The sequence below is a fragment of the Catharus ustulatus genome, chromosome 8 (genome assembly GCF_009819885.2).
Source record: "Catharus ustulatus isolate bCatUst1 chromosome 8, bCatUst1.pri.v2, whole genome shotgun sequence".
NCBI lineage: Eukaryota > Metazoa > Chordata > Aves > Passeriformes > Turdidae > Catharus > Catharus ustulatus.
In genome coordinates, this window is record NC_046228.1 from 14,144,356 (window position 1) to 14,158,681 (window position 14,326).

Consider the following 14,326-nt stretch of genomic DNA (forward strand, 5'->3'; position numbering starts at 1 on the left):
CTTTACCTTGGCTGGGTGCTGGAGACTGTTCCTCACTCTCCTGCCACTGCCACACATCCACTTGCATCTTCTGGAGCTGCTCCCAAATGTACTCTCATGTTCCCAGTCCCAGATCCTGCTCTTCCCCTGTGCTCTCCCTATGCACTCTGTCCCACAGACTGCCCTCTCATGTCACCTTAGCTCTCCATACCCCCTTCCAAGGTGCTGCCAGGCTTGGGCAGCCCCCAAGCCCCAAAGGTTCTGCAGTGTGGGGCACTGGGCCACATACTGGAGCCACATGGATTAAAAGTGGGTGGGCACTCAAGGAGAAAGCAGAGGGATTCCTCCAGTCATAGACAGTCAGTCCCACTGCTGAGCAGGGGCTGCTTTTGCCCACTGAGGGGTCCATGGCACAGGTGGGACACGCAGGGGAGCATGCTGGCCCGCCCCTCACCAGTGCAGACACCTGTGAGAGGACAGATGGGACAGGAGGGCTCAGATGGCCAGAGCTGCCCTCTCCCAGCCTGAGCAACCTGTGGCACCACACCCTGTCCCCACTCCTGCAATCTCCAGGCTGAGTGACAAGCTCCCAGGACCAGATGTCTGCAAACCCAGCGGCCCCAGGAACGCTCTGCGCAGCCTGATGGATCCTGCCCCATTAGTGAGGAGCGCTGGAATGTGCTGGATGGACTGGGATCCCTCAAAGATGTTAAATACGCCAGCTCTGGGCTGCCTCCCACTCACAGCCTGTGAGAGTCGACAACCCTGACTGAAGCCCCAGAGGTGCTGGCATCCTGCCTGTAATTATCTAAGCCCGCCACCTTCCCCGGTCGGAGAGGAAGCAATAAAACAGGGAAGTGGACAAGTCCAGCTGCTCTAATCAGCCCCGGCAGGATGCACGGACTCAGAGCCAAGCTGGAGGCTATTAGCACCCAGTGCTGTGCTTTTGCTCAGCCACACTGGCATTCCCAGGAGAGCCTTCCCCAGCCCTGCCCTGTGCAGATCAGATTCTGGCCCGTGGATGTGAGGGCATCCCCTAAATGGCACCAAAGGGCATCTCCTGCTTCAGGTCTGGGAATGGATGGAGTCCCACACCATTCCCAGCAGGTTCCAACCTGCAGCAGAGGTGGGACACCAATTTTGGCAGGGCATTATACCCATGGGGGCTGGGTCAACTGATGCCTCTTGCTTGCCCCACAGTGATTCCACTGGCCACTGTGCCATGCCTCCCCATAGCAGGACTATCATCCACATACGTGGATGAATCCCAGCTTGTGCCAGAGGGCTCAGCAAGCAGCTTCTCTCCTCCAGCTTTGCTGCATTGACCCTCTCATCCCTTTCCCAGGGCCTCTTTGAGTCATTTACTCATTCTATGGTTTCTCCCTGCAGGAATTACAAGTGAAACATCGTGGTGAGTGGTAAGATTTAAAAACCTAGACAAGACAGATGGATAGACAACTTCTCTTGTCCCTAAGGCCTTTTTTGCTCACTAGGTGTTCCTTATTTCTTCCAGGACTGACAGCTGAGTGTGTCAGTCTCAGCCCTGGCGCCTCTGCAAAGCCCCTGTCATGTATCCCATTGTTAGACATGTGGACAGTAAAGAAAGGAGCAATCATGAGCCAGGCAGAGTCATGGATTCTGACACCACAGGTCAGCAACAGCTGACACAGTCAAAACATGATCATCAGGGTAAAAGTACACTAATTCATAATGGTCACAATTCTCCACCAGTGAGAATCACTCTGGGAATACAACTGTCACTACTTTGCAAGCAACATTTCCAGGCATTGTGAGCACGTGGGACAAGATGAGGTGGTAGGAGCCCCCTCCTGAGCAGACATGGCACCAGCTGTGCTTAGGAAGGTTTGGTACCACCTGGCTGCTCGCTCCTCTCCACGTTCTCGGGAGCAAGTTCAGTTTCACCCTCATTACATGCTGCTCCTTCAAGAACAGACAGATGGGAGCCTCAGGTCAGTCAGCTGCCTTAGCAGGGCTTTGCATGGTGTTTGCTCCTGCCCTGTGCATCCAGCCTGTGTCCCAGCATACCTGCACAGCCCATGCTGTGCTGCAGCCTGTGGCCACTCTTCCCTCAAAACCCACGGCACATCCCACCCTGGGGCCAGGCTCTGTGCTGCCTGGTGTTTCCCCCCATGCCCTGAATGAGGGCTGGCTGCATTTTCACTGGGAGCACTGGGAACAGCCCCTCTCCCTCCCTACCCCACACCAGCTCCCCTGGGTTGATGCTGAGCGCTGGCCATGAGCTGTGCCACAGCCAGGCACTGCAGGCATGGTGTCCCCTCGCCCCTGCAGACCCTTTGCACTCGCTCACCTTCTGGATTTTCCTGATCTGGTCTGACAGTGTGTCTAACAGCCGTGTTTTCAGGAAGTCTGTCACTTTGGCCACTCGACCGTCAATGTAGTAACTGGAAGGAAAATAAGAAGACAAGTTCAGACAGCTGGAAGTATCTCTGCCCCCAAAACCATGTGCTCCTGTTCTGCTGCTGCCCCATAGCAAGAAGCTTCCTTTGCTCTGGGGGAGTCTCTACTGGCACCCTGTCCTATCCTGGCCCTCTGGCCATGCCTGACTGGCAGATGCTTCAGTCTCCAAAACAGGATGTAAGGTGGACACACCCTGAACACTCAGCATCCTACACTTCAGGACCCATGGGAAGTTTTTCAGTTTCTTTTGCTGGTGAAATCCTGGGGGCCGTATTCTAAAGGCTGGGAGCCACCTGCAAAGGCTTTGCAGCACTCTTGCACAACCTACACCTTCCTTGCTTGCTCTTCCAGAAAAATCCACAGCTGAATTCCCCTGTCAAGAGATGTTGTGGCTGTTACCAGCAGAGGAAGTCCTGCTCTCACAGAAATACCTTCTGGCCTATGAATGTTGGGGATGTTGGCCTACGAGTGCCAGGGAGTGTTTCTCATACAGGGGGCTGATTTCTGCTCTCCATGTGCTTGATTTTATGAAGTACAGCTACAGTGCTGCCGATAACAATGTGAATCATCTGTCTCTAAGAGTGAGAGGAAGGCTCTGAAGTTTCTCACTGCTGTCTCCTGGCTCTGGGACACAAGGTGAAACATTCTGTCCTGTCTGCACATATCCTGTGTCTAAAGGTAATCCCATCCTGCTCCTCCCAAGGAAGAGTCTTGGGATGTCACTCTCCTTCATGCAAAGAGAAATGGCAGCCCTTATATATCTCCCAGAGGCTCCTGCCAGTCTTGCAGGGAACAGGATGCCTGCTGCAGCATGCACTGGCATACCCCTTGTCTGGCCCTTTTCCTGATAAATAGGTTTTGAAAGAGAAACTTTATGAACCTTCTCCTCCCAAATCTACATTGTGCATCAGCCACTCACCACAGCAAGCCCCAGAGTATGTCAGGGCCATGTTTGGGGGGATGGAGGTTCCCAGGAACAGCAGAAGCTCTGGCTGGGGCTGGTGGGGCTTAGTCATTGCCTCCCATCCCTCACTGGATCTACATCCACTTGGATTTCACCAGTTACACAGACCCTTCCCCTTCCCTGCAGACCCCGGTGCAGCCGTGGGTGCTGGGATTCATGATGGGCTAAAGACCTGGGCTCTGAGGAAAGGTGGATTCACCTTTCCAGGGCTGCTTTGTGAGCAGCTGCAGCAGTTGCAGTGGCTGTTCCACTTGGGTGCTGGAATGCAGGAGCATCCCCAAAGGATGCTGTGGGCTAACTCAGCCTCAGAGCACCTGGCACATGTACAACATGCACAAGTGCTTGGAGAGGATTTTTGTGCCTCACTGCTCCAAGTCCCTAAGTGTCCCAGAGCAGAATTCTATTACAGGCTCAACTTGCAAATGCATTCAATGAGAGGAACCTCCTCTGTCAGCCCTCCCCCAGGCATGCAGTCCCAGCTGTGTCCCCAGCAAAGCATGGGAACATGCCAGGCACACCCCAGCATTGTGTGACTGGGTTAGGAGGCAAGAGGCATTTCTGTATATCCACGGTGACTGGAAGGTGCTAAGGGCAGAGACAATCACCAGGGAGAATTTAGGAAGTGTTCAAAATCATTCCTATCCCTTACACACTGGCTGCTGGGAGGAGAGCAGGTCTGTGAGCAGCAGGCAGTGGTGGGGTTTACACAGATTACTTTTTAAGACAAAATTACAAAGCAGTGTTCTCTGGGGATGGCAGATGTTTGGATTTTAGCACCACACTTAAAAACTGAACAGAAATGACTTTTTCAGACTGCTGTGGACTAAAAACCCTATTACCTGGGCTGAAAACTGGCTGAAAGACATAAAAAAAAAGGTTGCATTCACAGGGAAAAGATGGACTTAGAGAGACCTCAGTCTGTGTATGACTCCTCCAGTACATCAGGTTTTCTGCAGGGTTTAGCTCCTTGGCCGATATGGTCCCAGAGCCCAGGATAAACACTTTGGAGAGCAGAGACAAGCTTGCACCTCCTCATCACCTCTTTCAAGCACAAGGTGTGCTCTGACACACAGCTCCACTGCCAAGGGGAGAGGACCAGCAGCAGACCCAGAGGAGGCTCTGCCCCCCCAGAAATCAGGTGGAGGCAGCCTGGGGAGGTGCTGTTGTGCTCAGCACAGCCCAGACCCCACAGGGAAGAGAAATACCCTGGAATACCTGCCATGGTCACTTTTTTTTTCTGACACCTTCATTAACAGCCCAAAGAACAGAAACTGGTAGAGGTATGAAGGGTAGAAATAAAATATCAGTATTCCTGCTTCAGTATCAAGAATTCTTGGTAGCATATTTCCTGGCAGCATGAAGAGGGGAACACTTCAGCTTTGGGTGTGTAAACAGAGCACGAAGACAATTACAAGCTTCAGTGAAATGGGCAAGGATCTCTTGCAAATCTGCCTGGGAAGTCCCCAGTTGCCAACAGGTAGTTTCATCCTCCTCAGTCTAAGAAAAAGGGAAAATGGCAGCAGTTGCACAAGGCTTGTGAGGAAGAGAGTGGAACTAAGGTCTGTGCTGATACCTGGCTGCTCAGGAATGGGTTTCCAGCTGTAGGCTTCATCTCATTGAGTTAAGGGCACTTCCTTTTTACAGTTTTAACCATCAGTATAGGCAGTACAGAAATCCACAAAATGCAAACAACTGTCAGGCCTTTAAAGCAGGAGCAGAGCTCATTAGGCGTGGATTATTCCTTGGAGTAAAGGCTGCAGCTTTGCTGATATTTACCATGACTCAGTGCACTTGACTTTAAAACAAAACAAAACCAAACCAAAACGACAACCTAAAACAGTCACAACTCTTCAACCTCCAAAAAAGCCAGCAGCAGCTGCAGAGATATCTAGCACTGACAAATACCTTCCCAGGCAGCTGAGCTGAGCCAGCCCCAGGGTCCATGGCACTCACATCCTTCTCTCCTAAGTTCAACAAGGAGATGAATGGACAGACTCTCCCCAGCATGGGCAGGGGTTTCTGCCAGCCATGACTCTGCAGAAGCAGAGCACATGCAGCAGCTCTTGGACAAGCTGCTGGTCTGCAACAGAGGCTGACAGCTCTTTCAGTGGGCTCTGGATATGGCACAGCAACAGAGTTGGCCCTGAAGCCCAGGAGACATCAGTAGAGAATACATATGGCCAATTGTATACCGAGCTGGGCCATTGTGTCCCCCAGTTTGATGCCATTGTCTCTATGAACAGGCAGTCTGCAAGAACATGAGAAGAGCCAGCCAAGAAAAAGAGTGATCTAACAACTAAAATCCCAGATGACACATACATCTTGAAGGAAAGGCCATGTACATCTACTTTTGCGTGCCCTATTATACTTATTATTATACATATATATATATAATTATATTATATTATATGCTTATTATACAAAGCTGAGACAAATTCTCCCCCCTCTGCTTACATTACCCCATTTCTAAAAATATCATTATGTGCCATACAAACCCAGATCAGATCAGCACACTTTGCAAAGGGAGGTATGACTGAGCCACCGCAGAGGTGGCCAAACCAGAGCATGGTGCAGAGGAACGACTCAGCCAGGGGCTGGGCAAGAATTTATGCCAGTGCTAGGAAATGAACCACCCCAATTCCTGGCCTCCATCCTTGGGTGGAACTAGCATGGGACAAAGATGAGCTGAGAACAGTAGTGAGGGCTGAACACAGCTGCCAGTCAGAAATGCCCTTGTTTTTGAGCAGGCTGCAAGGCCAGGCTGCACACAGCTCCCCACTGGCTCCCAGAGAAGGACAGTGCCAGGCACCAGAGCACTTGGGCGATTCAGGTGCTGGTTACGTGTCTCTGTCCTCTCACCTGCAGGTCTCGTGTTGCATTTAAAATGTTTTTTTGGCAAGATCTATGATTGGCTGCATGGGACCATAAGCACTGTACCATGTTTAATGAAAGCAGTGCAGTGACTCCTGGGCAGCTGGTTTCATTTACATCCTCCTTCATTTTAAAGAGAAACCTTTGCCCCTATTATCTGACCTCTTCTTCTGTTGCAGTTAATTGCATTAAAGCCCACTTCCCAAAGCTCAGGAATTTCCGGATCTACTTTGTTGCCTGCTGCTACAGGGAGAGTCTGCTTGGAATTAGGGCACCCCCCTGCCAGGGATGCTGAGCAGGGCAGATCCTCACAGACACCCTGCTGCCACTGCAGCCGTGAAACTGAGATAGCTCTGCTGACAGGTGGCTCTGAGCATCTTCCTGAGGAGAGGGTGTCTGCAGCACAGGACATGGGGCAGCCACGCTGCTTCTCATGGAGGAGAGGCAGGATGGGATCTGCTCCTTCCAAACACTGGTAGGCATAGGTGAGAGGTGCTGCTCACCATCACTCAACTGATAAATGCATTGATGAAGAGTGACTGGGGGCTGTTCTCTGGCCCCAAAGGCACAACTCACACCCACACCCTTGTCTGCCCCCAGACAAGACACATTTGCCTGTCCCACCACCGGGAGCCATCCCTGGCCTGTGCCATCTCCCCAGCCTTGCCCTGGCATTGCCTGGTGGCCAGGGCCATGGTGCTGCCAGGAACTATTCATCAGACAGTGAAGAGGATTGCAAGCCAGTCGGCAAACAAACCTGACCAGGTTTATTTACAGGTGCAAATGGGTCAGAGAGTCCTTCCTGCAGCCCCTTCCTCGAGGCACAGCCTGTGAAGACACTGCACTCTGAGCACTCACAGCAGGCTGATGTTAGCCCAAATGCACATCTTTGGAATATAGACTGGTGGGTGTGCCCATGCTGGGCAACTCCCTCCTGGCACCTTTGGGGAATCTGTCCTGTGCTACTGCTCCTGAGCATCTACCCCTGCACACGCAACATAAATAGGCCAGAAGAGATGTCACCCAAATCAAGCCAGGCAAAACTGTTTTAAGCAACATCTCACACATGTCTGTGTCTGGCACCTCTTATTTTCCACATAGGACAAGTGATTTTCTATCTTGGAAGAGAAAGTGGCATTCTCCAAGAAGCCACAAAGACACATGTCCATGGGTTTTGAAGATGCAAACATTTACTTTCCCCGTAAGTAATAGGGATTTGTGTTTCAGAGGCAGCATTGCAAGAGGATTTGCCCATTAAACATGACAAACTTGGAACTGTGTCCAACACTTCGAATGAAAAAGCAGTTGTGCAGACAGAGTGTGCCCGGGGATGGAACTGGGCACAGCTGCAGGTTTAAGTGGACAATGAATCTTCACCATGTGTGAGGACACCAGCACAGAGCAAAGAGATGGCTCTGGGGAGGATTCTGAGCAGGGGAAACCCACATCCAAAGGCTGATGGGGTCTGCATTTACTCATACCAAACATGACAATCCAAATCACCAGGGAAATGCCAAAGCTCTGGGAGCCACTGTCACACCCTCCTCTAGAGGAAATTCCCTGAGCACTTTGAAGCCATTCACACACCCTCTACAGCAACACTTTACTTCTGAAGAGGGAGGCACACATGCTGAGTTATGTCATGTATATAAGTGAAACCGTACTCAGTTCAGTGAGTGAGGCTCACTGGTGAGCTGCTTATTTCTACCCAGTATCACTTTTCTATCAATTGTATTTCAGATGTATTCTGTTTTCACACAGAGAATAAGGCTCCTTGCAATATATTCCCTTCTCAATTCCCTTTCTGGATTGAGCACAGACTTTTCAAAGGAATAACAGATTTGACAAATTTATAACCAATATCCCAGGAGAATGTTAGGGTTTGGAACTGAAGTACTCATACTTGAAATTAGACAGCAGTTTAGTTTCCTGCTAATAATTTTCTTCTTGGATACAAAGGAACTTGTTTTGTTTTGTTTTGCTGTTTGGAGCAGAGGGATGAGACACTGTTTTGACATTTATTCATAAACAGTACAGAAGCCCAGCTCAGAGCTGTGGCCATTGCCAGTCCTCACAATCACATACAAGTGCTATCTCCAGAGCTGCAAACCCTGGCTGGGGGAGAAGCAGGAATGCTGCAGTGGAAATGGGTCAGCAGGCAGCAGCTCAGCTCTGCTGACCCTTGTGGGGAGCTGCCCCAGCCCTCCCAACCCCAAGCTGCTGCTTCAGCACCAGACCTGACAAGCACTTCAGACTGATCCTGTAAGAAAAGGTTTCAAAGCAGCCATGCAGGCAGAATCCCTGCACACCAGATGAAACTCCACATCTGAAGCCTGGAAGATTGTTCCTTCAACTCATCCAAGGGCTTGGCCCAGCCATCAAGCCCTGTTGCAGAAAGCAAATTCCTGGACTAAGTAAATGCGATCAGCACATCGTGTAATCATGAAAAGCAAATTCCCAGATGAGACATAGATCATCATTGCACAGCATGAGCCTGTAAGTAACACAAATCCTGCTCCAATTGCTCTGCTACCCCACTGTCCCCCTTGCAGCAAGCTGCTGCTGCCTGGCAGGGAAACCCAAGGAGCTGAACACCCAGCCAAGCTCCAGGAATGGGACTTACAGGTTGCTGGTCATGTCTGGAGCTAGAAAACCCTCTAAGATGCCAACAGTTGCTTCTGCAGAAGCCTCCAAGGTTAACCCACTGACACAGAGACCACAGATGCGCTTGTTACAACCTCGTATGTTAAGCTCCACTGAGCTCTACTCAAGAGCAAGTCTTCAAAGTGCCTTTACAAGTGATGGCTTTACAAGCCCCACTACTGCTCTTCAGCAAAACAGCCCGAGAACCTCATGAAGGCTCATTGTGAAGAATCAGCTTGGGAACAAGATCTGTGGGCAGCACACTCAACCACACCCTGGACCTGAGACCCTGGCTCCAATGCTCAGGCCAGTATCCTGCACGGGATGTATAACCCAGCATGACAGCAAATCCACTTTTTCTGAGAACAGAATGGTCTCACCATAGCTTTTTCCCTCCAACTTGTCTCTGCATGTGTCCTTTCCGTGACAGGAGAGACTCCTGCCTGCCCCACAAACCTTCTTGCCATCAGTTTTGGTGCAGTGCCTCACCTTTGCACTCCCAGTGCAGAGAGCCACAGCCTGCTGGGGAGCCTACTTTGGCCACAGCATGCAAACTGGGTCAGATGGAAATAAGAGGAAGAAAAATATGTTTTTTGGGTTTTCCCCTCAAATAAGAAAACCTCTCTCTCCACGTGGTGCTTGTTACACTCAGTGCTGCAGCTCAGAGCTTCCTTTGCTCTTCTGAAATGCAGCATTTGTAGGACCAGGAGGAAAAACAGGTAACAGCATCCCTCTCAGCCTCAGCTGGGCCAGGATCTTGGATGTTCATCCCCTTTTAACTGATATCAGCTCTGGGCTCCACCTGCATGTAGGACACAGCAGTGTGTCTGTGGTCAGCCTTACAAAGCAGCGTGGGGGCTGGGGCATTATGTGTTTACCATTGGACTAAGATGCCTCTCCCTTGTCTGGATGAACCAGTTTAGATTCAGGCCAGTGGGCATGAGGAGACAGTGATTGGGGTGAAAGGAAAAGAGCTTTCAGACAGTCCCTTACATCTGTCACAGGTGGCTTTTGTGTCCTTGTTGTCCCTACCCAGGCCTCCCCCAGAGCTGCCTGTCAGCCCAGCTGCTCTGGAGACTCAGCAGCGCAGTTCAGGGCTCTGTTTCCAGCAATCCAGCAGGCCAGGCATGCAGGCAGTGGCTTTTTTATCCTGTGTCTCAGCTAAAGGCACTCCTGTAATTGTTTGAGAGGCCCGACAAAGAAGGGCAGAGCCTCCTTCACCTGTTTAAATTCAGCAGGACAGAGGAGGTGGCTGTAGCACATCTGCCCCTTTGACACCCAGAGAGCACATCAGCTCTGTTCCCAGCATCTGTGATCACTGAGAGTTGGAAAATAGAAGGAATGGTGAATACCTACTGTTGCCAGGTAACAGCATCCACCGTGCCTCCGGCCACTTTCATGAACCTAGGGGAAACAGAGAGAGAAACCGGATAAGCTCAGTGCTGTCACAGGGGAAATCCTAAAACAACCAATGCTCATCCTGCATCATGAGATACCAAAGGTGCCACTGTACCCACAAATACTTCCTAATGAAGCCTTCGAGTCCTTAAATAGGAGGAATAAATTCTACTTAATCCAAATGCTTGTAGCAAGCACAGCTGAGAACAACAAAGTGAAACCCAACTGGCAGCAGAGCTCTGGGTATCATTTTAGAGCAGTAGGGAGAGCTTTTGGAACATAACAGCATTTCAGGAACAAGATCTTGAGGTATGTATTAAGTTCTGTCACTGTAACACACTTTAACACACTTTAACACTTTATTGCTTAATAGGAATTAAAGAACATGATTTAGAGGTCCATCTTAAAAGGAGATACTTCTTAGCCCCCAATATGTATTTAATCTGAGGAACTTTTTGCCTGGATTCAAGCAAGGACTGGAAAATGGAAGAAAATGGAAATAAAACCCTGCAAAGCTATTAAGTGCAAAAATGCCACCTCCTGCTCAGGAAGCTCCTGAAGGAGCTCGGGAAGGGAGGAAAAGCTGGACTAATACTGCTAAGTGCTTTCCTTTTTTTGACTCTTTCTTTGGCATTGGCTATTAGCAAATTGATGGGATTCTGACCTGGGTGCACTTTTGGTTTATTCCATTCCTGTGCCTAACCACAGCACTTCCATGGACAAGGTTAAAATCAGTGATGTATGGGTACTATTCTCCTGATGGCTTCTGACCTGACTGAGAAAATACCTCTTCCAGACAGCTCCTGTTTGAGTCACACTTGAGGCTACACAGGTCTACCTGCTCACACTGCCAGTCTCAAAACAAAAGCAGTTCCTGATCTTGGGCACCATGTGCAACCACCACAGGAGGAGCTGGTGGCTGCAGGGGTCTCTCCCTGGTTCCCCAGCACAGCAATCCAAACAATACCTTGGAAAACTGTAGCTCCCATGAGGAAGCCCAAGCAGAGGAAGCCCAAGCAGTTCTTACATTCTTGTGCTTAGGGCACAGATGTGGAAACACATAAAGGCACACTCCAACTGGACAGGCACGTTGTCTGTGCAGGAGTGCAACGTGCACTGTGCGGCTGATGCATTTTGGAAGTGATAATGCACACACATGACAGGAGACATTTGCTTGAGCTCAAGAATGTGCTGAGAAAGGAAACGATGCTGTATTTTCTTGGGCTGCTTTTGATGCACAAGGATTCCAGGAACACAGCAGCAATGCCACAGCTGTCCCAGCTCCACACAGGGGTGAGTGGTGCTGGGTCCAGCGACCCCAAGGAGAGCCCCAGGACTGAGGGTAGGGAGGGGGAAGGTTTGTGAGGAGAGACCATCAGACTATTTGTCATGGCAGGGACGAGCAGCAGCTTTCTGGCACATGAGCCTCTAATCAGGTCTGAAATGAGCACCAAGCTTCAGGCTAAATATAGCTCGGAAACAATCATTCTGACTTTAAATTAATGACCATGGTCAATTATAGACTGGGACAAAAGGGCAGCTGGACCCTGTGGAGCATAAGAGGATGCTGGCAAAGCCAGCAATAATAAATCCCTGCAGACAGAGAGGGAAGAGATACAATTAGAAATGGAAAAACAATAACATGCTGTAAACTCCTGTAGCACTGATGCATCCCCAATTCTGCTGCTCAGCAGTGCTGTGAGCTCAGCTCCCAGGCTCTGTAAAAGATGAAAAAGCCTTTCTGAAATGCTTTTTACATCTCTCTTGAGGGTCAAGTCTAGAAGACTGGTGGCAATGTGATGGCTGGGGACAGTTCCTCCCCATCTGAGCAGAGGGAGAATATCAGCTGGGCCAGCCCTAGTGCAGCCATAGGGAGAGGTGTGAGCTCCCCACAACTGGTCACCTGGAAAAAAGAAAATTATGCAAATATTGCTGAGGAGGCATTGCTGTTGTATAAAAGTAAGTGTGCCACAAGAAATATGCCAAAAGAGCAGAAAACCCCAGCACCAGGCTTTAAATTCTCTGTACAGGAGCTGCTGCACAAAATGTAATGCACAAAGTCTATAAGAGTGAACTAATGAACTCTAAACTGAAATTATGAACACAATCTGTATTGAATTTGAAGATCAATATGTTGCAATTGGATTTAAAGATTAGCCCAACTTGTTTTCTAAGCTCAAATGCTTTCTGGCTGAAAGTAAACCATCCTGGACTTTATTGAATCACCTCTTCAGGCTCAGCTTGGCACTCTCCCCTCACAGACCAAAACCATGAGCAGGCAAAGCTTAAAGGAAGAAGCTCTCTGGTTTTCCTTGCCATTTCCATAGGGCCTATAGCCATGTTGAAGACACACACACCCTACCTACAGGCATCTTTCAGAAGGGACTGAAAAGCAAGGCAAACCCTCATTATAACCTTCTGGAGCAGCAGAAGTAGGACATCCATACGCCCCATCTCCCACATCCCTAGGAAGCTACCTGGCTTCTTGATAAAAAGTTCCTGAGAAACTGTTCTAGGGCACAGGCATCACTCAGGCAGCACAGTGCAGATGAAAAACAGGGCAGAAAAGCTCTGGCTTGCTTAGTGTTCCTCTTCTGCCTCTATAATATCAAGATAAGTCAGTTAGTTCTGGTAATATTAAAATTTTACGATAAAACATCTAGCTCAAATTTTCTTCTCCATGTCTGTTTTTCTTTCTTTCTGTTTTCTTCCTTTTTCCTTTTGTTGGGATTTTTGCAAGTGAAGTTCCTGGTGGCTCTTCAAGTCCTGCCTTTAGAAGCGGAGTTGTTCCTGGAGCACCCCAGATGTCTTGGGCAATGGTCTCCACTCTCCAGAGGGAGCCTAGGGCAGCCCAGCAGCCAGTAAGTGCTACTGCAGGAACAAGAGATGAAATCCTAGGGGAGGTGGAGATGCGGTAATGCACAGGTATCCAAATAGCCTTGTTTTAGGAATAGGGATGTAACTAATCCCTTTACTCCTATAGCACCTGTGCTGCTCCATCCACAGATTTTGAGGCCAGTGAAGATCCATAGGGTCCAAATGACACATTTTGGTGAAGTGGTGACACATTTTCATTTGGGATTTCCTGGGCTGTGTGATTTCCATGTGAAGGGCACAGCGCAGGCACAGCAAACCAGAGCTTTCCAGGGGAGCTCAGATCCCTGCACATGTGCTGCACAGACGGGCTGGGCTGGCACGGGAAATCTGCCATTTTCCTACACACTGGGGTCTCTGTGAGCACCAACTGACCCTACAGCACATGTGCATTAAATCCCTCCCAGGAGCCCTGGGACAAGCTCAGCCCGTGCTGTGCAGGCAATAGGGGCAAGTGCTGTAGTTTTGCCCTGTAATTCAGGAAGGTGACAGCCCCATGTAACACCCCTGGCTGGATTTCCACACATCAGAAACCTGGGCACATGTTGAAATCCTCAAGAAAACTCTTTGTAGTCTTCTGGGACAGCATTTCTAGGTGGAAAGCAGAACATGTCAGAGATGTGTAGAGGAATAGGAATCTTGGGTAGGGAGTTTTTGATTCTGAGGATAAGACAAAGTCACTGAGCTTGATAAAGGCATCTTAGTGAAAGAGGGTGGGTTTATATTAGGTATTAGCAATAACTTCTTCGCTGTGTGGGTGATAAGGCACAGCAGCAGGTTGACCAAAGAAGCTGTGGATGTCCCATCCCTGGAAGTGTTCAAGGCCAGGTTGGATGGGGTCCTGGGTAACCTGGTCTACTGAAAGATGTCCCTGCCCATGGTGCAGGGGTTGGAACTGGATGATCTCTAAGTTCCTTTTCAATCCAACCCGTCCCAGTACTCTGGGATATGTCAATTTTCTTACCCTTACAGTTGGGTCTGTACCAGCATCCCACACCACCACTGCTACCTGTGGGGCCCTGTGCTAGAACTGGGAAAAATGTAATTCAGCATTGCTCAGTGGCTGTAACAGTTCACAGCTCTGTTCCAGACATGATGGTACCAGCACAAGGTGAGGCTCACCTCACAGGTCATGAATGAGCTCTGGGGGCAAGGAGC

At 49.7% G+C, this 14,326-nt stretch overlaps 1 protein-coding gene across 2 annotated transcripts in view; it reads right to left on the reverse strand.

Annotated features, from left to right (window-relative positions):
- The window catches only part of HPSE2 (heparanase 2 (inactive)), a 106,279-nt gene that overhangs the window by 13,831 nt on the left and 78,122 nt on the right, over window positions 1-14,326 (reverse strand). For both annotated transcript variants that reach the window (XM_033065986.2, XM_033065985.2), the window contains 2 exons: window positions 10,253-10,300; window positions 2,309-2,402 (listed from right to left, as the gene is read on the reverse strand). In XM_033065986.2, the coding sequence (XP_032921877.1) occupies window positions 2,309-2,402; window positions 10,253-10,300 (142 nt within the window). The remainder of the gene's footprint in view (window positions 1-2,308; window positions 2,403-10,252; window positions 10,301-14,326) is intronic.